Raw genomic sequence first — 25214 nt, 5'->3', positions numbered from 1 at the left:
AACCTCGTGTTGCTGGATGCAGGATATGTAAGCAGCAGAAGGAAAAACTCTTACGATTCGTTTATTTTCGCTATCCGTAGTCTCTGGAAATTTCGAGGAAACCAAGAGAAACGAAAAACGTGCTTCCGTGTCCGTTATTTTTTCTATTACGTCTGATTGTCCCCTCGAATAGGATGCTAAACAAAGTAAAGGGTATTATTCGAATATAATAAATTGTTTACATCGTAAAATTATTATTGAAAATAGAAATTCCTTGAAAGCCTGCAGCTTTTCATTTCGATCTAGCATTCCCCCGTAAGCTTTCGTTAGTATCTTCGAGCTCGGCCGATTCATTTCCAATAATTATCGCAACGGAAAAGAATAAATCCCGATAATATCTGGCGGCAATACGATCACACCGATTCTCTCTTCTGTTCCTCCCGCTTTCCAGGGTTCCTTGTAATTTCGAGAAATATGTACTTCTGAAAAGCTTCTTCTGTGAAAAACTCTCATCTTGAATCTATAATCCATCACGTCTATCGTCTATAATCCATCACGAACGATCAATTACAAAGAAAAATATTATTTGCGTTTGACAAAGGAACGAAACAAAAAAGGAAGGCGGTGTTTGAGAGCGCACAGGTAGTGATGTTCCATGTTCCCGTGACTCAGCCTGTGATTTGGCGAAACGTTTCGGTTTCGAACCTGTAATTGCTCGCGAAAGGTTTACTCGCGTGGCCGTCTGCCAACTAGCAATACCCGTTTATCGTCACAGAGGAGATAGTAGTAAATAAAAAAGCATCGCGACTTTATTTACCGTTTAATTAAATATGCAGCGATATTATAATTGTCGTCGTTCTAGCACTGCTCAAAAGTATTTGTACGTACATTTACTTACTATCCGACAAGGATAAAACCAAATTACCTAACGACAATTATCACTAAAAAAGATGAAAAAATGCAAAGGTGATGATGTAATTCATTGCTACTATCTACTACTTACGAATCTACGACTGAATATCGTGAATTGACTTTTATTAATAGTAGTTTCTTTAGAATCAAAGATTACGAGACTATGAAATTGTTACTCGACAAAAATTTAATCATAGAATTATCAGCTAAAAGGAGCAAAGCTAAAATTAAAAAACCGATCGTATACTATCCCCAATGTCTTCGTAATATGTATACCTAAAGCTCTCGTAGTAACAATACATAGTAACGTTTCATCGATATCTTCTTCTTCTAACCAACACGGGGAAGACATTACCGCCAGTGAAAAATAGAGCAGGTTAAATTATTCAACGCGTTCTAAGAATTCTAACCTGCTGTTATTCTACGCTGCTGTTTCTCCCTCGATCATCCACCCCGCACCACCTATTCAAGTAGTAATTAACTCGAGCAGCCAGACATTTCTGCGAAGAAAATGGCCAATTTTCCTACAACTTTAATGCGAACAGCTACGTTCAAGAACGAATGTTCGATAGCCTGCAAACCTGTCTCTTGTAACAACATCGCGATCGAGACCCATTGCACCGTCTAGACACATTGATCCATCTCAGCCAGGCCACGGAAAATCCTACTTCTAAGCATACGGAATCAGGATCTGCTAGTTGGAGTAGTTTCGACCAGTAACCGAGAATAGACTGCCAATCGGTGGGCTTCGTTACTTGTTGAATGCGACCCATTGTCTAACGCCGTTTGCCCTCCTAAATGGATTTCCAAGCGAGCCAATAAGACAATAAGCTCGCACAAAGGCGACCACCGCTCCAACCTCCGTTATACTCCCCTTGTGCTATCCGCAGGATTTATAGAGAAAACGAATCGAAAGAAAAAAGAAAAAGAAATAAAAAGAAAAAAATGCAACCGGCCCGCATCCATCCGTTTCGTGCAATTTATTTTATAATATTTGTTCATTTCTGTCACGTCCACTTTATTTCGCAGAAATACAAATATACAATACAATTATACAAATTACAAAATACAAATACAAAATACAAAATACAATTATACAAATATACGAATCGCGACGATAATCGGCGATTCCAACGCGTACTACAAATTTTCCTATGTGAAACTTTTGAATTAAAAAAATGTAAGAAGTTCGGTACAAAAGACGGGAAATTGAAGTATCTTACCGTGAAAACTCGTATAAGGGATAAGTGTAAGTGGTAAATTATTTAATAAGAACTTTCTTTCTGTACTCGTTGGTAATGAAAACAAGTAACAAATAGTATCTCATATCCTGCTGCCGGGTTCTTTGAAAATGAATCAACAGCTCTTTGTACGTTTTAATTCCACGCTCTCCTCTGCGCCCGTCTTGTTGGAAAAATTGATGGGCGGGGCGGTGGTGGTTGGAGTTAGGTGTGGTATGGGGGGTGGCATAGAAAGGAACGAAAATCGTACAAATATAAAACGAAACCAGAGTTTTACTGTGATAACTATCGAGTTTTCTGGTAACGGCTTATAAAGAAAATATCGAAACCATCCAGCAAAGTGTATATTCTTCGCTTCTCGTGAATTTTCTCTTCTTCTTTTTTCGTGTCTTGTTTTCGAATTCACGGAAATTTCGTCGATAGCGAAGGAGAGGTATCGGCGAATTGTCTGAATCGAAAGTCAAACCGAGTCGAACCGAACTGGTGGACCGAAGGACTCGACATCGACAAAGAGAAGAAACGCAGGAAAAGCAAAGGGAAGCCAATCGAGAAGGCAGCAACGAAAAGAAATTCTCCGTGAAAACTTTCGCGACAAACCATTGGTGGAGTTTCCCTTTGCCGGATGAAACAATCATTACGTAAAGCATTGTACGTGCATGTGTATCTTTTACACGTGTAGCTTCTATGGGACCAGAGTCGATTTTCGTCGGTGACTCGGAACGAGCTTGAAAATGAAACTCTTATCGAAACTTTCTTGCTATACGTTAACTAGCTGCTTACAGCAAAAGGAGTGTTCCGATGGAACAAGAAACGAAGAAGAAGAAATTGGAAAGTTACGTTATTCCTCGATAATTATTGTACGATCACACATTAATTACTTACATCTAATTGTATATTTCTAATTAAACTTTCTTCGAATATTATTATCACTGTGGTCACGATCACCACGAAATAGCGTTTTACATGGTTTTATCCATTCTATCGATCCTCCTTACCTTCCTTCCATCGTCTCCACTCGAATATTTATATTTACTGGATTTATTATTCATGGGTTGTTGCACAATGCGTGGGATGCATCCATACACGCGCGAATAGCGGCAACATTACGCTCTGTATGTACAAACACGTGTTCAACCTACCTTCCCTCTAACTACACGAATTTAATTAATTAAATTTCTTTCGCTTAATTATGTTTCCTTTATTGCGTTTCACAAGTTAATACGATAATACGACGTTTTATTTTACAAGCGTACTACCCTCCTAATTATAATTTGTCAGAAAGTAATCTCACCGAAGCAAAGCACGATTCGATGAACTAGCGTATTAAGCGTATGAAAAATTTGGTTGAAAGACTACACTTTGGATACAAAAAAAGATCGCGATAGTAGTTGGTAGTCTCCTCGTGCTCGTCTAAACCGCGATGCGATAAGAACGTGTGAAAGACAAGTTTTATACGACGATAACCGTCGATCGTCCATCTTTCGTGCAAGCTAGTCGCTTCGCAGGTCGGAACTGAGTTTGATTAACCCGGAAATCGGTACGTTGCCGCTTTCCGTTAACGTACCCTTCGAGCTTTTTCCGAATCCACCCCGTCGCCGCCGCCGTCGCCCCCCCCCCCCCCCCCGCCATAAGGGGTCAGGGTCACGTTATCCTTGGCTTAGTTCCTCGTGTCTCGTCATTTACGCCCCATCGACGCGATAACTTGATCGTACACGCGCGAAAGTTGTTACCGAACCACGATTAATCGATCCGTTCGACTGAATTCACGATTACGGAGGGATGAAATTAATACGAGAAGCCAAGTTCATCCGTCAACGAATAAATCGATGCGCGTGCTCGCGCTCGTACATTTTCTACGTGATACAACAGTCATACGAATGTTTGAAAATTTCCACCTCTCTCTTTCTCTCTCTCTTTCTTTTATCCCTTACGATCGAATAAAATCTTTTTCTTCGGAAGCGATCCTCGTTCGGATACACCGTAAAAGCTTTTACGCCACGCTGAAGGTGGACCTGGAAACTTGACGCGACTTTCTCGCCATAAAATATAAGAGAAGAAAAAAAGGGGAACATTTCTGGGAAAAAGTCGGGTTTGGCCGTTGGAATCTTTGCCAAGTCCACGTACCCGACAAATCTTAATTTCCTGTCGATCAAAGAGTACGTTGCTCTACGCTGTTTATAAAGCTACCACGTGATTGTATTTTCGAGGGAAAGGGAAATTATTCTTGCCTTTCCTTCTGCCAGTGGACTATTTCATACGAAATGAAATTCATAACTTGAACGAAAGCCGTCATATCTAAGTCATATCGAAGCATTACGATGGTTGTCGATCTTGAAACCGTAAATTTGATAGAAATTCATGCAGAGATTGGACGTGCCAGGAATTTATAAACATCATGTTCTTGGTAAATTAAGCGTATTCATATAAATTGGTAAATAAAGTAGCGTCACTAATTACACTAGTTGCCAGCGTATGCCCGAACACGCTGCACCAATATATAATTGTTTCGTGACGAAGGCTTATCGAGTCTTGCCACTGTGCAGACAGGATATTAACTCGCGGCTGTGTTCCACAAACTTGGCATTATTGGCAAACACAGGACTCCGTTTATTATACCGAAACAAACGATCAATGAATATAGGTAAGTAATAGATTGACAGAAAATTAATTTCGCCGCAAGAAAATATATTTTACTCTTTTATCCGCTTTCTTCCCTTCTCATTTTTTATTTAAATTCGTATGAAAATAGCATCAAGACGTTCGAAACGTTGTCATATTAACTGCCCATTCGATCGGGCAACATGCTCACGCGTAAGACAAGATCCCATTTTCTTTCTCGTTAAATATTCCGATGAAACGTATGCCGATAGGGTTCAGCAGATGAGCCTCGTTTCCTGAAACAGATCCTCGTTACATTCTTTACGAAATTGCCGACAAAACTCTTGATGTCGAGCCTTTCGCTCCTGCCTATCCTCTCCATTTCGCCTTCTCGTTACTTTCGTCTCGCGTTCGTGTCTTCTTTCTCTTGGTCCTCGTGAACGTACCTACCGAGCCTTGGTACGCAACAAAAGAAAGAGAAGAAAAAGATGAAAAGGCAGAAGATTCGCGCAATCCTATAGAACGTGAGAGGAAAGAATCGCGGTCCGCAACAGACAACTTGCCGATAGACAAACCAATTTCTTACGACATCACGAGGTCGTAGCCAGCATCCTCCCAGTTACATTCTTTGGTCCGTGCGTGTCACCAGTCGAGACTTGCAGAGCCATTTTTCTCAGCTCCGTACAAAAGGTTCATCGCGTGTCGCTAACGGAAATTCCGATACGTGCGCGTTTTTCCACAGAACCGGAGGATCTTTCCTCGGATTCGCACGCTTCCTCGTAGTCGCTAGGCAAGCGCAGAATTTCCTAGAGATATTCACGAGCGAAAGGAAGCTACGGTGTCGAGGACGATCAATTTCTATTCTATACGAATCTCATCGAGAACAACGCAACGTTCATGAGGTTCTGGATTTCTCTTATTTCCAGTAGAAAAAGAGAGTCGGAGTCGTTCTATCGCGACGGTTCATACTCTTGAGAGTTGTCTCTTTCTACCCTCTGTCCATCTTTTGCCGTTCCCTTTCCTCTCGCAAACAAACATAGCGACACGACCAAACGCACGGACTACACGCACATAAACACATACGTATTCACACCAGTATGCACGCGTACACGCGCGCACATAGAGTGGAAGATGAAGCATATCACAAAAGAAGAAAGAAACCCTCCCAATCTCCCTCAGTCTTCCTGTTTCTCCAAATATACGTATGGAGCGTATCCCTTTTCTTCTTTGTATTTCTCTCGGCGTCTCCTCTTCTCTCGCGCAATTTCCTCCCTCTTTTCCAGAGCCGCCACACACCGCCTTGTACGTTTGGCCATAGAGGGAGGAAAAAGGACGAAGGAAGGAAGCTGGGGGGAGGGTAAGCGAAGAACGCGGCAGGCTTTTCGCATTCCACGCGCTCTTAAGCCATATTTTAAATCCATCTAACGGACGACCCGCTAACAATCGCAAGACGTTACTTTGACAAGCGAAAGATCGTTGAAGGATCGCCACGCGATATTATTTTTCTGTCGTGTAAACGATCCGGTCTCGGCCGTGTCTCGCCTTCCTACTCGATCGATTTTACCGATTTTAACAGCGAGGCAAACAGCCTGGCGAGTCTCTCGCGTATATCTCACCCTCGTTTCATCTCATCTCGCTTCATTCCGCTTCCTTTTTCTCCAACGGCGAGGAACGATCATTGACGGCCGTGCTTTTGCTTAGACCTCGCAAACAGACACGTCCCAACACCGTTATAGATTACCTTGCGTCTGAAATGAAATCTCGCGTCGATGACCAGGTAAACGCATAGTTGGAGAGTAGGATAACGCGAACTGTTCGTGCGCTTTTTCAGTGCAACACTGTTCTGAATCGTTAACGAGACGGAGAAGAAAAAGCGAGAACGCATTCGCGGCAACTGTTTTCCCCTTGCCTCGAAAGAAAGCACACGACACGAAGTATACTCGAGTTAATCCTTTAGTCATCCAAGTACTTGCGAAGAACAAAAAAAGAAGGATAGGACGAAGAGAAAGTGGTAAGCAGAGGAGCGAACGATTCATATCGAGGGACCCGTCGAGGCAGGTCGCTCGATCAGAGAAAAGTTTGCGAAAGCCGCGTCAAGATCAAGGATAGACGGTCGGATGGCGCCTTGCAGATTGCTGCGGGAATTCATGGTCGCCGTTAGTCGAGGGTGACGCGTAGCCCCAGCTACATGGCCCGTACTACGTGTCCGAAAGGAACAGTTAGCGCAGATATTGCGAGATCGAAGATCGAAAAAATCATCGATTCGTATCGATTGAAGCTATCGATTATATAAAAAAAGCTTGAACAAAGATATACAAGATAAAGATAGATTTCGTATGAAAACTTTATTATATAAAAAATCGTTTTAGAATGAAAGTCGGAAAATCCGCACAAGTCCGGAAATCTCGACGACAGGCTGAATAGGAGATTATTCAAAGACAATAGGAGAATGACAAAGCACACGGTTATTTGTAATTGAAATTAGCTGTCAAGGTATAATTACGCTGCTCTAGAGTCTCTGCCGAATGGTTTAGGCACACTAGCGTATAGGCATTGACATAGAACGCTGTTATATCGCGATCGAGGTGTATACATCGCGCGCACAGAGTATACCGTTTCCAACATCCATCACCCTTCCACGCTCGCTATTCGAGCTCTGTGTCCGTTCTATTCTAACTTTCCCACTAATTTCGTATCGGCGTTAAACACGCGTTATTGTGTACAAACGCGCGTATTATTCGATTCTAAAGTAAATTTGTTCGACTCGAACAAATTTACCGTAGTGATTCAAGATCAACGCATTCGAAAACTTGCTGCATTCGTGGCCCGGATAACCAACGCACTTTGCGCGTCCTATTTAATACGAATCGATAAACGATCTCGAGACGAAAAAAAAGAATCGTACATGTAATTATAAGTATCGATCCCGCCTCGAGGGCGTGTAACCTTACGCTTCTCCGCCTGGGAATACGATTACGGTACGATACGAGTACGCGTCTCTAGGCCGATTAGCCTAGGGCGGCACTTTCAGCTTAGGACGCGAGCCTAGGTGTCGTTAATCGAGAGTTCGCAGAGAAATTTAGGGCTTCGAGCGGAGCTAGCACTCGTGCCCCGGATTTTGGGAAACCCTAAAAGCCCGCGCGCGATCTTCTCTGTTGCGGAGATATACGGATACGCGTCCGTGAAGCTACGTAACACACACGCGATCGTGCACAGCCGCGCAAGAAACACACACACACGGAATTTTGGTGTTTGGCTGGAAACGTTAGAAACTCGGGAAGCGAGATTCTAGAGCGCAATGCGCCATCTGGCAGCTACCCAGAATTTCCATCTCTTTTCGACCGCTACTATCTCTTTCACTCGTCCACATTGACGCACCCACCTTCGCTTTCCCTGCCCCACCTCTTTCCTTTCTTCCTAGCACACTCCTTACCGGTGTACGGAAAAACGGGGTGGAAGTAAAACAGACGAGAGACAAAAAGAGACTAGGTGAAATGTCCCGAGAGGAGGGATATTCTCTTAAAGACAAAAAGAAGAGAATAGAACAGGTACGCGGGTATACGTACTTATAGAATATCTATCTATACGTTCCTTCCTTTCCTTTTTCTCGCCGTTTTCTATTTTCCCCTCTTTTTTCCTTCTCTTCTCTTCTCTGCTTTGCGTCTAGATACGAATACTACCGCCTTCCTTTGTTCCCCCCTCCCCATTCACTCTTCGTATCTCTTCTGCTTTCTTACAACCCTCCCCGAGTCGAAGAAGAAAGACCTTCTTCTCCGAGTCCTTGGATAGCTCGCTGTAGTTTTCTTTGCATTTTAATCGACCCTCGACTACGTTCCTCGCCAACATATCGGCCAGCTCCACCAACCTCAGTCCTCATTTCATTCTGCTCCTTCTGCCAGCATGAGCTCCACTGGCTGAACGTGGCCCAATACGTGTAATCAACTCGAATACCAACCACATCGCTAAAGGCTATGATCGTCTGATTTTCCTCTTCCTCCTGTTTTCTCTGCCTAACCGTCCGTGTATTCCTGTCTCTTTCCCTCTTCTCCACTTATATCCACTTTTCCTGCTTGTGCCTGCTTGTCGCCACAACGCTGACATAGAGATTCGATTATTTTGACAGATCGCCGAACCGGATAAAGATCCCTTAGCAACATCGCCGACTTTATGAATGTGCATCGCAAACACGACGACCAGCCCATCTTATTTCCTCACATCTTCCATAAGAATTTCCCCGCAGCTTCCTTCCGCTACCCGGACGGGCTGCATTTATAGATAACGTTTACCCATCCAACAATCATAATCCTGCCTTTTCGCTTTGGCCGCACATACCAAGATTATAATGTTCCCGAAGGGAAATAATATCTTTTGTCGATGGCAAATCTTGCTTGATTTCTAGTTCAAAGCGAGTACGGATCGAGAAATCTTTTCTTAATTATTTATTTTGCATGCAATTATTAAAAATTCAGGTCAATTTAATTTGTATCGATTACGGCTTTCGATTAAATATCACAAACGATTCTTCATTTTTATTTTCGTTGCATTTTTCGTCGGTATTAATGCTCGCAGTATAGGCGAATATTATACTACACCATGGCCATCGAACCGATTAAGAATGGAATTCGATCATCGCAGCAGTTTCGTGGCGAGGAACGAGAGATCCGATGGTGCAGTGGCATGCAGTTTTACAAATGCGGCCGAAAGTGCAACGAACCTGCAGCGCACTCCTGCAGCCGCGTATACGACGCGACGCGACGCGACGCGACGCAACGGGATGGGACGGGACCGACGACCCGATCGATCGAGACCACTCGATTAGACGAACTCGTTGCAGACCAACTTCTTTCGCGTATGCTAATCATCGTTTTAGAAGCGTTTAGAGGCGAATGATATGCCGACAGATGCAGAAGCGTAACAAGAGTAAGAAGACGAAAAAGCGTAACAAAATGTTAATAAATATTTAATCTTGCTGGTTCCTTTAAATTCTGCAATTTTCACGTTCCAATCTCGTTCTTCTTTCAAGAAGCAAAATTTACGATACGAGATATGAAGTATCTTTCTTTCATAAACAACGTGTGAACTAATTTTCGCGGCAAGATGCGAACAATTACTACTTGTATTTTAAGATCTGTTTCTGTTCGGTTGCAATTTACATGAAAACTTTCTTCGCCGCTTCCTCGATCGTTGTTTCGTTAATGGAAAACGCGATTACAGAATTTTCGTGTAAAATGGTTGGTCACCGGTTTGACATCAAAGGAATTGAAAACGCAAACGTTGCGCAACTCCGCCTTCTTCGCTCTTCTTCTTCCGCGAAACCGAAAATTCCGCGTGACCACGACCCTGCGAATCGTAAACGTTCCAATGCTACAAAACATTTTATAGAACATCATAGACGCTCGATTTAGCTGGAAATCGAGTGACAGTATTCGCGTTACTTTTATCTAGCTCGTAAATATTCATACGAAACACTCGCGACATCAACGGTTTCCCGTTACCTCCTCCAACCTCTTTCATTTCCCCTGGTTTGCACAAATTAGGGACGGTTACATCGGGGAATCGATGTCAAAGACAAATTTCATCAGACAGACGAGTCACCTGTTCTAACAAGGATAGAAAATTAAAATACAAAGTAAATACTCTACTAGTCTACTAGTCGCCCGTCGTTACAAATTGAAAAAGAAAGAACTTTTTATGGTTCGCTAGATAAATAGAACAAATAGAAGCTGACTATTCGTAGATACTTGCTCGGTACGATATAATCCTTCGATGCCGAATTAAACTCTTTCTACCAATTAGTCAGTCGGCCCTTTCATTCCTTTCCTTACTCTACTTTGATTATCAATTTTCAAATGCAAAAATTGCTTTTTGTCCTCCTATAATGCCAAATGGCACAACATTATTACGTATCCGTGTAGCATCTGTTCCTTTAATTTTATTGTACTTTACCGCATTTCTGTATGCGTTCACCATTATTAATTAATCCTCTCGATAAACGTAACGAATGTATCGTAACTTTTTCCTCTTACAAAGGAATTCTCATCGTATTCTGATCTGCTCTGATCCGGATAATCCGTATATCGATATCAGACGAACAGGACGAATATATTTAAATACGAAATACGAATCGACGAATTCAAGTCTCGCTCAACGACCAAGGAATTATAACTTCTCTTGTTAAAATATTCGCATTGATATTTCGCGACCATGGCCGACTCGCCCGTTGTATGCACAACGTCAAGTCCCGTCGTCGTTCACGACCGCGATTCACCGCAACGAATTTTCATAAGGCAGCTGACTAGACACTCGGATAAATATCTTGGCATAAACGTTCGTAAGTACGGATAAGAAAAACATTTCTTTCGCCGACTTTAATCGCTAAATGCGTAAAACTATCGTTCACCTACTATAATGCGAAAACACAGTGGTATAAAGTGATACTAACTTTGACAAGAATAGGAAATTATCTTCTTATTATTTTCGACAGCGAAGAATCAGCGACGAGACAGCTTGCAGCGTTCACGGTTTAGCAACGGCGTTTATTAACCGAGTCGAAGCGTGTATACCAACCGTCAATAACAAGCGAAACTCGCACGTGAATTATTCACGGTGAGTCAAGAATTCCGATCTCGTAACTTTCTCAATTGCGATAAACTGAACGGTATACATTTTAACGATAACCGATGCGCCTTACGATAGTTAAATTTCACTTGACGAATATCGCTCGGCATTCGCACAAAATTCGTTGTAACGGTACAACGTCCACGTGTCTAATAAAAATCGAAACGTTTAAAAAATTCGTGTATATACAGGGTGGTTGGTAACTGGTGGTACAAGCGGAAAGGGGGTGATTCTACGCGAAAAAAGAAGTCGAAAATATAGAATAAAATTTTTTTTTTTTTAATTTTTCCATCGAGACAACGATCTACAGTGAGATCCGTTATAACGAGACGAGATAAAGTGCACGCGTACCGAGCGAAAATTCAAAGTCGATTTTCTCGAAAACGAAGCCTCAAACGAAAAATTTTTATCCTATATTTTCGACTTCTTTTTTCGCGTAGAATCACCCCCTTTCCGCTTATACCACCAGTTACCAACCACCCTGTATATCCGTATATGTTTAAAAAGCGAATGCAACCTCAGTCGAAGGGCACATAGGTAGTAAAAAGTTGGTATCGTCGTCGTCGAGTATTTGTTTCGACTGGATTTTTATGTTTAATACATTTTCTTTCAAACGGAATCGAAACGGTTGATACGCGACGACAGACGCGGCTGACAAAATTCTCTTCTTTTTTTTTCTCGTCTCTGATCAACTGCTCTTGATTTGTATATACGTCATGTACATCTGACATCAGTTACCTTGACACAGTGGCACAAATGTAAACAGAGGCAGAACGCTCTGGTCTGACCCGGTTTTAATATCCTCTACTTACTTCGCCGTCCTTATTTCGCCGTTCCGCATGCGTTACCCTTGCATCGATTCCCAATGGATACCTGATTGCCAAAAGGCGCAATGCGCTTTTGCGCGCTTGTAACAACGGATGTGCGCATTATACATATATGTATAGATGTCACGAGACTTTATTTTATCGACAACAACGTATTTGAAAGCATTTTCAAAGATCGAGGTAAAAGATTCGAGCAAAGATTTTACATTCGAAAGCTTTTACAATCAATAGCTTTTTATCTTTTAACTTGATCGGTCCTAACTCTACGCATGACGTAATGTTTATTCTATCGTCGTGTTAAAAGTTTATCTTCGGTTCGAAGAAAGTAAACAAAACGTATAAAAACGTCGGTTTCGCAAGTTTTCTTTTAAATATTACGCAAGTATAATGAGCACGATAGATTTATCGCGTCAATGATATTCTTCCGAGCGAAACTGCAAAACTCTGAACCCTTTCGTTCTTGAATCGAACACCACATCTGAAACCGGTGTCCGATACTTAATATCTGTTGCTTCGAATAGGCGTAACGTTCGATAGGTGGTAAGTGGATCGATGAATGTTTGAGAGCTCGATTAGATGTACATGACACCCTTTCTTTTCCCTCCTCTGCCACATCGAGACAACGAAAAAGAGACTAGCCCCTGAATGAACGTACTTGAGAATCGGAGCATCTCTTTTTCTTTCCCTCTCTCTCTTTCTCTTTCTCTGCAGCCCCCGGGCTAAAATCTTACACGCCACTAATTGCTACCATTGTCTCCGATGGGAAAGACCGAAGCACCACCACCTACAGCGGTAGCGACCCGCAACCACCGCCCCTTTCATTCCTGCTAAATCTTATCGTTGATCTACCTTCTTCTTCCATCTTGCCAAAAGTCTCAGTTACTTGCTGTTTGCTGCACCACGTACACAGCCGGTTCTTTAACCAACTATATGTACATATATGTATACCATCGCGATTCGCTCAGCCAACGCGACAATGAATTATTTCCTTCGATTCTTAACTCCTGCCTTCGAGTTCTTGCTAACTTGTTTCCCTTCGTATTTCGTATCTATCTCGAGATTGAAAAGTTTCGCGCATACCATCGTATACTTGTCGACTGATCGTGATCGTTGCCCGTGCTTGAAATTTTACCGAGGTCAATAGCGTACAAGTTGTTTGCCATCGTGTAACAGAGAACAAAGTAACCATCGTCAATTTTTCTTCGATATTCGTTTAACTGTAACTTTAGCTTTCAGCATAAGGAAAACGCGCATGTCCTGCGTCTGACCATTGAAAGTACATTCTACCTTATGGTAACATACGTGCTTCATCTTTCGCTTAGAACGAGGATGATTTTTGCGGGTAAGAATCCTCTTCCATCCGGCGTTATTACCCGCTTGTTTCCTGGCTTCTTCTTTCCTAACATAATACGACTGTCGTTCTCCACCTGTTCGTTTCGTATCCTTCCTATCAGACAATTTCGCCGCTCTTCCACAGTTCTTTTATTCGCTATGTACTGTCTTGCTTTCCCGACATATCCCATACACCGTTTTTCAATCATTGACTTATTTATTTTCACTACTTACATGCAAGCTTCGTTGCCGCGAAAGTTAACAAATCCAAGTTTACCAGCCAAAGTTTACCTACCATCAATCATACTTTCGTATATACTATTCATATTAAATGATTTATCTTGAATAACGGCAAACGAAGCATATAAAAATTACTTTGAAACACAAACGATAATCGATAATCACGATAAAAAAAATAAGGTCACAGGAGAAAAATACCAACGGAATTGGTATGGTGAAAATACTTGCGTTGCAAGTACGATATTTAGAAATACCGTGGACATATGCGCGATTTATAGGCTAGATCGTTCGTATCTATAGCGCTTGAAGAGCGGATTGCATCTTCGAAGGGGAAACCATCCGGATTGCTGTATGCTCGTTGTATACTCGTATGCTCGTCGAAGTATCTGAGCAAAGTTCACCGACTCCGCTGGCTTGGCCTATTTTTTCACACACACGCCGTGGTGTACCTTCTTTCTTTCACCCCTTCCTCCTCCACGCTAACCTACCGACCCCCCCTCTCCTTTCTTTATTTCTTTCTTTTTTCTTTTCTCCTTTTTTTGAAAGAAGATGAGTACATGACTACACCTAAGCTAAGCCACACACGTACTTTGTGTCAAAACGTCTGAGATAAAAGGGGGAGCATTACCCTGTGCGCGGAAAATGGACGACGCGTTCCTTTCTCAGATAAAAATATAGAATCTCCGATGTACGTGACAGAAGAACACGATACCTCGACTTCTTCCCGGTGATACGTATATGAAGCTTAAGCAATCACAAACGCGAACAAAGTACGAAGGAGAGCTAGAAAACCATGAACGAATTGCCAACTATAAATTATTGTTACTCTGTAATAAATTGATATTAACCCACGACCGATATCTTTGGATATGAATTTTATTTAGTTTAGTCGACTAAAAATGCTTACATGTACATTTTAAAAAATGTTAAGTTGTAAAATTGCACGGGATGATTATATATATCTATGAAGGAAATGTTACAAAGTGAAACTAATTACCCAATTTCGCTACATACGCAAAACTTATATTATACAGGGCGGTTGGTAACTGGTAGTACAAGCGGAAAGGGGGCGATTCTACGCGAAAAAAGAAGTCCAAAATATAGAATAAAAATTTTTCATTTGAGGCTTTGTTTTCGAGAAAATCGACTTTGAATTTTCGCTCGGTACGCGTGCGGTACGTTATAACGGATCTCACTTTAATTTTTTTAAAAATCTACAATGAGATCCGTTATAACGAGACGTGATAAAGTGCACACGTACCGAGCGAAAATTCAAAGTCGATTTTCTCGAAAACGAAGCCTCAAACGAAAAATTTTTATCGTATATTTTCGACTTCTTTTTTCGCGTAGAATCACCTTCTTTCCGATTGTACCACCAGTTACCAACCACCCTGTATAGTATAGACTGCTATAGATCAGATTCTAGCGTATTTAAGAGCGGAAGATTTAGCAGAGGGTTGGATAAATGGAGCGGTGGTGAAAAATAGCGTAAGAGTATAGGTAGCCGGCTAATTTAAAGGTAGATACGCGACAGGTATGTTAAATAGGTTAAGTAAGTATAAGATAGTGTATTCGCGTAGGTTACGAGAAACGCGTGTATGTTAAGCGATTGTTCGATATGAGACGAGATATTGAGAGATTTGGCGTGGGAATGCGGATTGGTGCTCCGAGCAAAGTACGGGAGTGTGCCAAGCCAGGTTGACAAATAAATTAATCTACCAGAAGCTAATCGGAGGAAAAGTTTGCATGAGAAAATAAATCGTTTTATCGTAAATATATATATTTCCAGAGAATGGCGTTTTAAATCGTGCGTTGTTGCTCGAGGCAGAAGCAACCTATGCGACGTCAAGGGCCAAGCGTTCTCCAGTCGTCTTTGGTCTACCGACTATGTACCTACTTGTTCCTCGATGCATATGTATGCCTCTACATAACACATGTATTCGTAACACGAGTCTGTTCGACTGGAAACGACGTATATATACGCGTACATTGGTATACAAGTGACAAGGAAGGTGAATACACCACACGTTCGTATAGAGTCAGTCACGTCGAAAGACCAGATTAGGGACCCTTCACGACGTAACCAGAGATGAAACCGCCGCCACGAGCGACTCTAATTTTGCGGTGGAGTTTCTTGCGAATCTTGAAAATCCTTTCGTGTCGTCGGCAAAGGCACGAATCGTCGGAGAACTTCCCGAGGGGAGATTTTATCGCTCACGGTGCCGCCTCGTTAACTTCTATCGACATTTCCGGCTTCCATCTGACTTGCGTCCTTCGCGAGTTTCATCGAACGCTGTTTTTTTACGCTACACCGTTACGTTAACGTTAAAATCGTTAAAGATGGGAAAACGCACATAACAGACGAAAATATGATATAGAAGCACTCGTTACAATATTTAGCGAATGAAACGATTCTCTGTATATATATCGCACATTTTTCCAGTGGTGTTCATAAAAATATAAATTTGCGGATATAACGATCGATTTCGGTATTAAACGTAACGATAAGAACGTAAATGGGAGCAAAGGTAAAATGGTTGTTGTTACGATTAGTAGTTGGAATACCCGTGTAATATATTGCCGAAAATACTGAGAAATCGAATAAACGGGTCCACACACAGTTGGTATGTATAAAGATCGTTAATCCACTGGTAATCTTGCTTCTGTAACTGTAATCGGATCATGCTCTCTACGGATTTACTCCGTGTGTTTCAGGTTCGGCGGTCTGATTGGATTTGTGGTCAGGCCTGGATTTAGCATTAAGAAGGATGGGTTGGACGCTCACCGTTCTTGGGGTGGCTTTAGCCATTGTCGTCGTGGCTAGCGCCGCCCTGGCACTTTACAGAAGAAGGTAATTGCACCACTATATTTTTTAACAAACATGTTCGATGACAGCTCGCACCAGAGATTTTCGAGATTCACAATTCACGATTCACGATTCACGATTCACGATTTACGGGAAATTTTAGTCTCGTTGTTTCGAAGCTTACATTTACCGTTCCTAGTAACGAATAGATAACATCTTTCAACTCCTTGCTTCCCTCTTCGCTGAAACATCGATGGTAACAGTTGTTACGATTCTATAGGCTCGTTGTACAGGCTCGCGATAACAGAAACGTTCTTTCACGTGATAAGCTCGAATAGTGTTTTCTTGTTTCTGTATTTTCTCGCGTTACACAACAGGTACGTTCGCGAAGACTAGTAAATACGGCACATGCAACAGGTTAAAGGGTCGTTCAGCTACCAATTGTATCAGTGACTTCTTATCTCATCTGCCCTTTTCTCTCATCCAGCTTATCCTTTTTTCAGCAAAACCACCTCTTTACGACCTGCAGGCGTCGTTCATCGATAGATTCGTTAAAGGATTGAGAAACCTGAGAATTTGTGATAATCGTAATAGCAAGTCGGTAGCTTCAAGTTGAATCGTTGAAGCTGTGACGACATTTAGAAAACCTCCTCTAGGTAGGAGCCTCTCGAGCACTCTACACTCTACTTGTTAAGAGAGAGAAAGCCTTGTTAAACGCTTTGATCTTTATACGATAATGCTGTACTTTTTAATCGTAAATCATCAAACTTATGAAATCATATCACATAAAATCATATAAAAAGTCAATAACATATGTGGCGGCACATATCACATCACAGACAAAACGAAGCAACTGAAGGACAAACTCAAAAAATTCTATTGGCCCACTGGCCGACGATCCAAACTAAACACACAGAATACAATTACCTTTTATAAGACCGTAATAAAACCTGTCTGAACCTACAAACCTGTCTGAACCTACGGAATCCAACTATGGGGAACAGCAAGTAATTCAAAAAAACATTATAAATGCACCCTGGTATGTCACCAATGAACTAATACATCGCGACCTCAAGATACCAACAGTCAAAGAAGAAATAGCAAAACATAGCGACAGATATAGCAAAAGAGTCAACAAACATCGAAACCCCCTAATTACTGGACTACTTGATACGTCGGACCAGATCCGCAGGCTGAAGAGACACTACCCGCTAGACCTAAACGCTAGATTCAATTAGTTATCTAAATTAATTAATATTTACTTATTTATAATACTTATAAATTATACTTATCTATAATAAGTATTAACTTATTATAAATAATTAGCCATGTCACTGCGCCACGCCAGAAAAAATTGCTGAAAATTCTCAATGCGAGAATTGATTGTAAATTTTAATAAATAAAAAAAAAAAATATGTGGCGGCACTCGACAACAAATACCGCCACACGACACTAAATTCTGTCGGACGATGGTAGCCAAGTGGTTAGCGTACCGATAAGTCCTGTTTTGCGACCGATAAGTCCTGTTTTGCGACCAAGTTTCAGGACAAAAAAAATCAAGCAAGAACAAAATTACATAAAAGCTCCGCCCCCCAGCGGCTTAAATCCAAAGAATAGATTTAAAATCACAAAAAATTGTAAAACACCGACACATAATATAGTATGGCTACGTCGTACCGTCGCGTATCGGTACTTTTGCCTAGCACACCATTACCAAAATTCACAGTTTATTATGAATACCAAAATGTAACGAAAATTGTATCCTTGGTTAAATAAACATCATTAAAAAAAAAAAAAAACCAAGTGGTTAGCGCCTTAGGTTACGATCGTTCGGGACCCGGGTTCGAATCCCGGCGACGGTGTCCGGATTTTTCTTCTACGCATCAAAAACGGAAGAAAATCAGCAGTACCCCATTAGCGACATCTACAGATACAGCGCTACAATTATCACGGACAACACACATACACCTCAAATTGGTGACCCCAACATGATCTGAAGTAAAGAGGTGAGTAGTGATAGTGATACTGAGACTCCAACCACCGCGAATTTTTAGAACATCTGTGCGATGGCAAATACCGACGAGACCGCGAACGGCACGCAACGGTGGGCATGCCCCCGCTGCAGCCGTCGAAGATCACGGCGTGGTTCACGCTACTGGAAATATGCAATTCGAGGACATGGATCTCACGAACGGCAAGCGAAAGGAAGGTATTTATCGCATATCGAGGACGTGAGGAGGAGGACGCCAGAGGTTGAACGGTACAAAAAATAAAAAGGTAAGATGATCATCTGAGAGCTGGCTGATACAGTTGGCACGAGGTCACGCAGACTGCTGACCTCCGGAGCGACAAAAAGCCGTCCCAATTCTACCAACATCTAAGAAGACTAGCTAGCTCCTCCATGCCGGACTATTTCTTCCTTACGCTCTGGAGGAGAGCTACTCCCGGATTGTCTCGACAACGCCCTGATCACAGTAGGGAGGATACCGACGTAGAGAAGTTGACGTAGGCGACCGGTCGGATCCACGAAACGCATTCACTGAAAAAACAAAAGAAAGTCACCGTTATTGAGACCGACAGAAGGGGAAGTTGCACCCCAGAATCGTCGGACGATGGTTGCTCACGATGCGTCGCGGAACTCTAGCCGATTACGACAATTCCTGCAACTTCGTCGTTCGACTCCCGTTCTTTCAGTCTTTCAATAACGACGACTTTCTGTATTTTCAGTGAATGCGTTCCGTGGATCCGATTGGTTGCCCACATCAGCTTCTCTGCGTCGATATATCCTCCGCTGTGACCAGGACGTTGTCGAGATAAGTCCGGGAGTCGCTCTCTCCAGAACGTGAGAAGGAAATCGTCCGGCATGGAGAGGCTGGGCTAGTCTTCTTACATGTTGGTAGATTTGGGACGGCTTTTTGTCGCTTCGGAGGTCAGCAGTCTGCGTGACCTCGTGCCAACTGTATCAGCCAGCTCTCAGATGATCATCTTACCTTTTTATTTTTTGTACCGTTCAACCTCTGGTGTCCTCCTCCTCACGTCCTCGATATGCGATAAATACTTTCCTTTCGCTTGCCGTCCGTGAGATCCATGTCCTCGAATTGCATATTTCCAGTAGCGTGAACCACGCCGTGATCTCCGACGGCTGCAGCGGGGGCATGTTGTTGAGCGCCACCCGAGACTTCGATCATCGCGAATCTAAGACTGTGGCAATCTGGATCTATCGCTACGACACACACGGAACGGCCCCCTTCCTTCAGCAAAACTCGACGCCTCACCGCCGACCCACGCAAGCAGGTGACAGGATACGAGACGATGACCAAGTCAGGAATGATGCAAAATTCATGGGCATCACCACCAGCACGTCATACTAAAAAGAGGAACAGGGCAGGCCTACGACCGTACGCGGAACGCTCCACACAGTACCGACAGGTATCCACCGCCACATCGAAGACAACGCGCAACATCTACACGGGCTTGACAACAATCGGCTGACGCTTTACCACACTAAGAACAAACGTTATCACTGGTAAGGGGTTACTGTGGCGACACTCGACAACAAATACCGCCACTCGACATTAACTTCTGTCGGACGACGGCAGCGCAGTGGTTAGCGCCTTTGACATCCCCCTCCCCCGCCCCTCCCTATTATCCCGCCTCCCCCCAAAGTTATACAGCACCCAAAAAGTAGACTACCGAAGCGTCCTGTTTTGCGACCAAGTTTTCAGGACAGAAAAACCAACCAAAAACAAAATTATATAAAAGCTCCGCTCCCCAGCGGCTTAAATCCAAAGAATAGATTTAAAACACAAAAAATGTAAAACGCCGACACATAATATAGTATGGCTACGTCGTACCGTCGCGTGTCGGTACTTTTGCACCGAACACATCTTATCGTTTATTGTGAATACACAATATGTATTAAAAATTGTATCTTGGTTTAAATAAACGTTAAAAAAAAGAAGCAGTGGTTAGCGCCTTAGGTTACGAACGTTCGACCCTGGTTCAAATCCCGGCGACCGGAGTCCGATTTTTCTTCTATGCATCAAAAACAGAAGAAAATCAGCAGTACCCCATCAACGACATCTACAGCCAGCGCTACAATTATCACGGACAATACACATACACCTTACATATAAAAACAAGCACGTATGAATACATAATGAGTATTTAGGTACAAGTGAAAAAAAGAAATATCTCTGAACAATGAACAAAAATAGATATCTCTGAAGAATTCTATGGTAGGGAAAGGTTCAAGTTCAAAAAGCGTGTGCCGAGCCTTTCGCACGCAAGCGATTAAACAACTGTTGCCCGGGAATGCAGCAAAATTTTATTTTACCTTGCAATATCACACTTGATAAAATTCATTTCTCCTCGTTGATCGATTCCTCGCTCACCCCTTTGACGAGCGCGCATTCCCCCATACTCTTAATAGTAGCATATTCACCCTATTAGTCTGCCATCGAACGCTCCATGTGACCAAACACCTTTCTCGCTAGCATATCGAACGTTAAAAAAGGAAGAAGAAAAATATGAAAAAAGTAGGTCGATCGGTTCACGACGACTTTTGTCATAATGTAAAGTCGGTCGATTAACTAGAAACACCGGCAACCCTTTTCAGTGATAATCCAACTGCCATACCGTAGTCCAAAAGCTCGATATCTAACCGTAACAGCAATTTTCACACGATAGATAACGGATATCTAACGCGAAACATACTAATGTAACTTTAGCGAGGCTACTAATAATAACAATTGTTTGGAATATTGTCCGCAGGTATTGCATCAACTGGCAATGGAGCGCTAGAAACATTTGGAACATCTGCGAGCAATGGCGACAAAGGCTGTCGTGGTTATGGGCACCGCGAGAAGAAAAGGTACACTTTGGTAAAACGAAGAAAATAGAAGCTTTAAAAAGAAATAGAAAATTCGCTTAAGATTTGTCACTCGAAAAGTTCAAATTCCGACGATTCGTTACGATGGATTTTCCAGGTTGGTTTAGTGAAAGCACAACATCCAATAGCCCAGACAATTCCCGGTTTATATCGACAACCTGGAAATGCATCTCAACATTTGCTTCACAGCGACAGCGACCTCAGACTCGACGCGCAAGGAGCTTTCACCAGGTATTGCGGTAACGAACTGCGAAATCAACTCCTGATTAGATTACTAATAAATTACTAATTCACTGGACGTTGGTTAATGAAAAGCCATATAGCGCATTGTGAACCGATAAAGCGATTATTTCTTCGACGAGGACGAAACAACCACGACAGATAATAAATATAATTTTATCGTTAACCGAACCGTGGAAGAAATCGCCGTGTAAATTACGATAGGGTGGAACCATCGCGCGTTAATTTTATTACGACACAGGACATTATCGAAGCGATAGGCCGATATTCGCGTATTTCTTATATTTTGCTTGATGCGATCGACCACTTGATGACACAGCGATAACTTTTTCCGGAACAAGCACTCGGAAAATAATTGGCCAAAACCATCGATAGCTCGACTAACTTACAATCGAATAACAGTGTCGTTATTAAAAGCACTAAATCTTAATTATTGTCGTTGCTATACGTTATTCGACCCCCTCGTGCATTCGTTGTTTCAAACAACGAACATTAAATAAATCTTTGTTCGAAACAATCGTTAAAGTATTTATATTCGAAGGGAAAATTACGCAATTTCCTTTCTTCGGTAAGCGTGCGATGTCTACGCAGCCGGCCAATCGATACTCGTTTACTAATATTTCACACGACAACGAGCCAAAACCGCGCTTCTGCGAAATATGAAATCAAATCTGCATCTCGCACCGCGTCACGCGGCCAATATTTCATATTCGACAAATGAACAGTTCGACTTAATATATGCGCCGAATTCGAAACGAGACATATCCGCGCGATTTGAGCGTTCGATATCATCAGTGTGATAAAAATATCATATTTAGAGAAATGAAAATCGGATGGAAAAACAACGTTCCAAGCAAATTCGCCACTCGTGTATAAAGCGAGAAACGTGAAGAGAGTAAAGAAACGCTTCGACGAAGAACATGCAATGGAGGAAAGAATAAGAGGTTGTTCGTCTCAAAACGATATAACTTGCTATATTTGCAGATTCGAACCGGTAGATAGAGATCTTCATCCGCCTCTGGGCACTGCTACCGGCAGCACCATACCACCGCAGCCTTTAAGACCAGCACCTCAACCAAGGCCAACTTCACGTCCAAGGCCATCTCCGCTACAAACCTCCAGCACAGTAGACTACCTGAGAATGCAGGAAGCTGGCCCGGTACCTCTGACACCGCCGCCATCGTTGCAGAGACCATCGATTCCTTCGAGGTCGAACGGTCCGTCGGTCTTTCTTTTCCAGAACGAGCCCATGAAAAATTATGGTCTACATCAAGCGTCGAACGACCACGGTTCGTTTAGATTCGACGGCGAGAAACCGAACACCATGACGAATGAGAATATTCAGATGACACCGTACGGCTCACAAAATCACATCGACGCAAGATTGAGATACGAATTCGAGGAAGAACCGAGGAAAGAGCAGAATAGGCACAATCCTTACAGGCAATTCGATACTGGCCTCGAATCGACAAGAATTAGGTACGGTGTACATGGTGTACCTATAGCTACGCTAGATGGGAAAGGGGACGAGGACAACAACACGAGCTACGGCAGTTACGACATCGTCCAAAGGAATCACATAATACGGCAACATGTCCGGAATGATTCGAGAAGCTCGCCAAGCAGTTTCGATATGACGAATTCTTCGAATGCCGCCAGCCAGACTATCATGGGATCGATATACGGATCCGAGGAACTATCTAAGATGCTTCGCAGCACTCAGAGTCTCGGCAACGACCTCGATCGTAAGAGCAACGAGATGCAAAGCATCGAGATGACGCCCTTTACAAGTTCCAGCCTTCAGGACGATGTCAGCCCGTGCTACCTGTTTCGCGAGAATCAAGGATTGCAAAAAGTCTCGCAGTATATTCAGAGCTTACCCGATCTTCCTATATACGACTCGATCAACGACCTCGGACTCCACCGAGATCAGGATCGCATCCTCTACGATGACACGATTCAGACATCGATCAACGCGTTGAAGGTCAACAGTGAGGCAGCTTCCAGTCCGATACCACCGCCACCCGCGCCACCTGACCCACCGAAAGATGTGCCAAAGAAGAACGGGCAGACAACCGGCGAAAGAATATTTAACGCTCTCAGATTGGTCACGTCTCACAGCTACATCGACGCCTCGGAATTTTACAAGTATACGTCAGATTGATCATTCTGTGAAGAAAAAAAAAAGAAAAAAAGAACTAGAAGATGTTTTCGTACGAATAAATATTAACAATTTTGTTCTTGGTTGTTATAGCTCAGTCGTATCCTCGGCACAACAAGTTCAACGTTTCACCTTCCCATCGAGATCTCCGTCGTTGGTGGTGGAGGATAACTCCACTACTAGATTGCACGATGAAGTTCAAGATATTTACGCGGAGAACGATTCCGATGTGATAGGTCCTGACGGCTCTAGGCGTAGCTCCGATCTTTACAGTCCTGAACTCAATTTAGAAGCACATAGAACTGCACAAGAGGTAGTATGCGTCGAGTCTAGGAAGACGCTAGAATATTATTAAAATTTTAATCATCGTATTAAATCTTGACGATTTTAGGTGTACAATAGTTTACAAGATCCACCGTCGTCGCCGTTGTTAGTTAAAGATCACAGTCAAGAGGTTTACACGTATATGACTGACCCAAGCTTCACGAGAACCTCAGAGGTACGACTATACTATCGATCTTGGTTATATTTTAAACTTTATTCGATGAATCGTATCATCGTATATATCATTTTACTTTCAGGATATTTTAAACAGTATCGAGCAAAGAAAAAAAAGTATGGAGAGACTGAACGGTATCCATGAACTCAACGAACTCGATGACGCTGACTCGTTAAGGTAGCCTTCGATATACGGTAACTTGGTCGATCTGTCTTAAATAGCAAATTAATCTTCAACTTATTTCACAGGAAACGAAACAGTCACGACTTTTTTGTCGCACTGGAGGAAGCGCAATTGAAGCGAAAGTTCTCTCAGGTACAATTTCACTTTCAGATATATTGATTTTCTGTTATTCAAATATAATTTCATTCACAGGCATTTGTCACAAACTACACGATGAACGATTACAATGACATCAATCCCGGAAGTCGTCGTGGACCTCAGGGGCCGGATCCAGAGCCACCGCCGGATGAATCGAACCTAAAAAGGGCAATAAGCTGCGAAAGTGTATGCTCGGATACCAGTGTAGTGTTAAACGATCTCGAAGAAGCACCTGTCGTCGGTCATGTGTGCGTCGGTGTCCAGTACGACAGATGGGGTGGCCGAGGTGCTGATAGCGAGGGTGATCTCGCGGTCAGCGTTCTCGAAGCCAGAGATCTCGTCACCTCGGATGGACAACCTGCTCAAGATACCTTTGCCAGGTTTGAACATTTCGTCAAGCTTATTACGTTTGATACTGATTAGATTAATAATCCGACGAACGAAATAATTTCCAGGTCCGGGATTGAATTATATCAGGCAAAAGATCGTAGAAATATCTAAATTTAACCGTTTCAGGATCGAATAGTTCTTAGATTTTGTGAAAAATTT

General features: G+C 42.6%; 1 protein-coding gene across 4 annotated transcripts in view; it reads left to right on the top strand.

Annotated features, from left to right (window-relative positions):
* The window catches only part of LOC138180604 (uncharacterized), a 67645-nt gene that overhangs the window by 35238 nt on the left and 7193 nt on the right, over positions 1 to 25214 (top strand). Inside the window, exons 1-10 of one of the 4 annotated variants that reach the window (XM_069114633.1) lie at positions 16262 to 16371; positions 16463 to 16598; positions 21327 to 21426; positions 21542 to 21675; positions 22669 to 23832; positions 23939 to 24158; positions 24237 to 24344; positions 24427 to 24521; positions 24593 to 24659; positions 24720 to 25045. In XM_069114633.1, coding sequence (XP_068970734.1) covers positions 16516 to 16598; positions 21327 to 21426; positions 21542 to 21675; positions 22669 to 23832; positions 23939 to 24158; positions 24237 to 24344; positions 24427 to 24521; positions 24593 to 24659; positions 24720 to 25045 — 2297 coding nt within the window. In that variant the 5' untranslated portion in view covers positions 16262 to 16371; positions 16463 to 16515. Of the gene's footprint in view, positions 1 to 16261; positions 16372 to 16462; positions 16599 to 21326; positions 21427 to 21541; positions 21684 to 22668; positions 23833 to 23938; positions 24159 to 24236; positions 24345 to 24426; positions 24522 to 24592; positions 24660 to 24719; positions 25046 to 25214 lie in introns of those variants that run through there. The other 3 variants (XM_069114632.1, XM_069114634.1, XM_069114636.1) reach the window with 3 other exon arrangements.

Source organism: Bombus flavifrons, chromosome 6 (assembly GCF_040668555.2).
Source record: "Bombus flavifrons isolate JBK064 chromosome 6, iyBomFlav1_principal, whole genome shotgun sequence".
Taxonomy (NCBI): Eukaryota; Metazoa; Arthropoda; class Insecta; order Hymenoptera; family Apidae; genus Bombus; species Bombus flavifrons.
The sequence above is the reverse complement of the archived record's forward strand: the minus strand, read 5'-3'. Positions and strand labels throughout refer to the sequence as shown.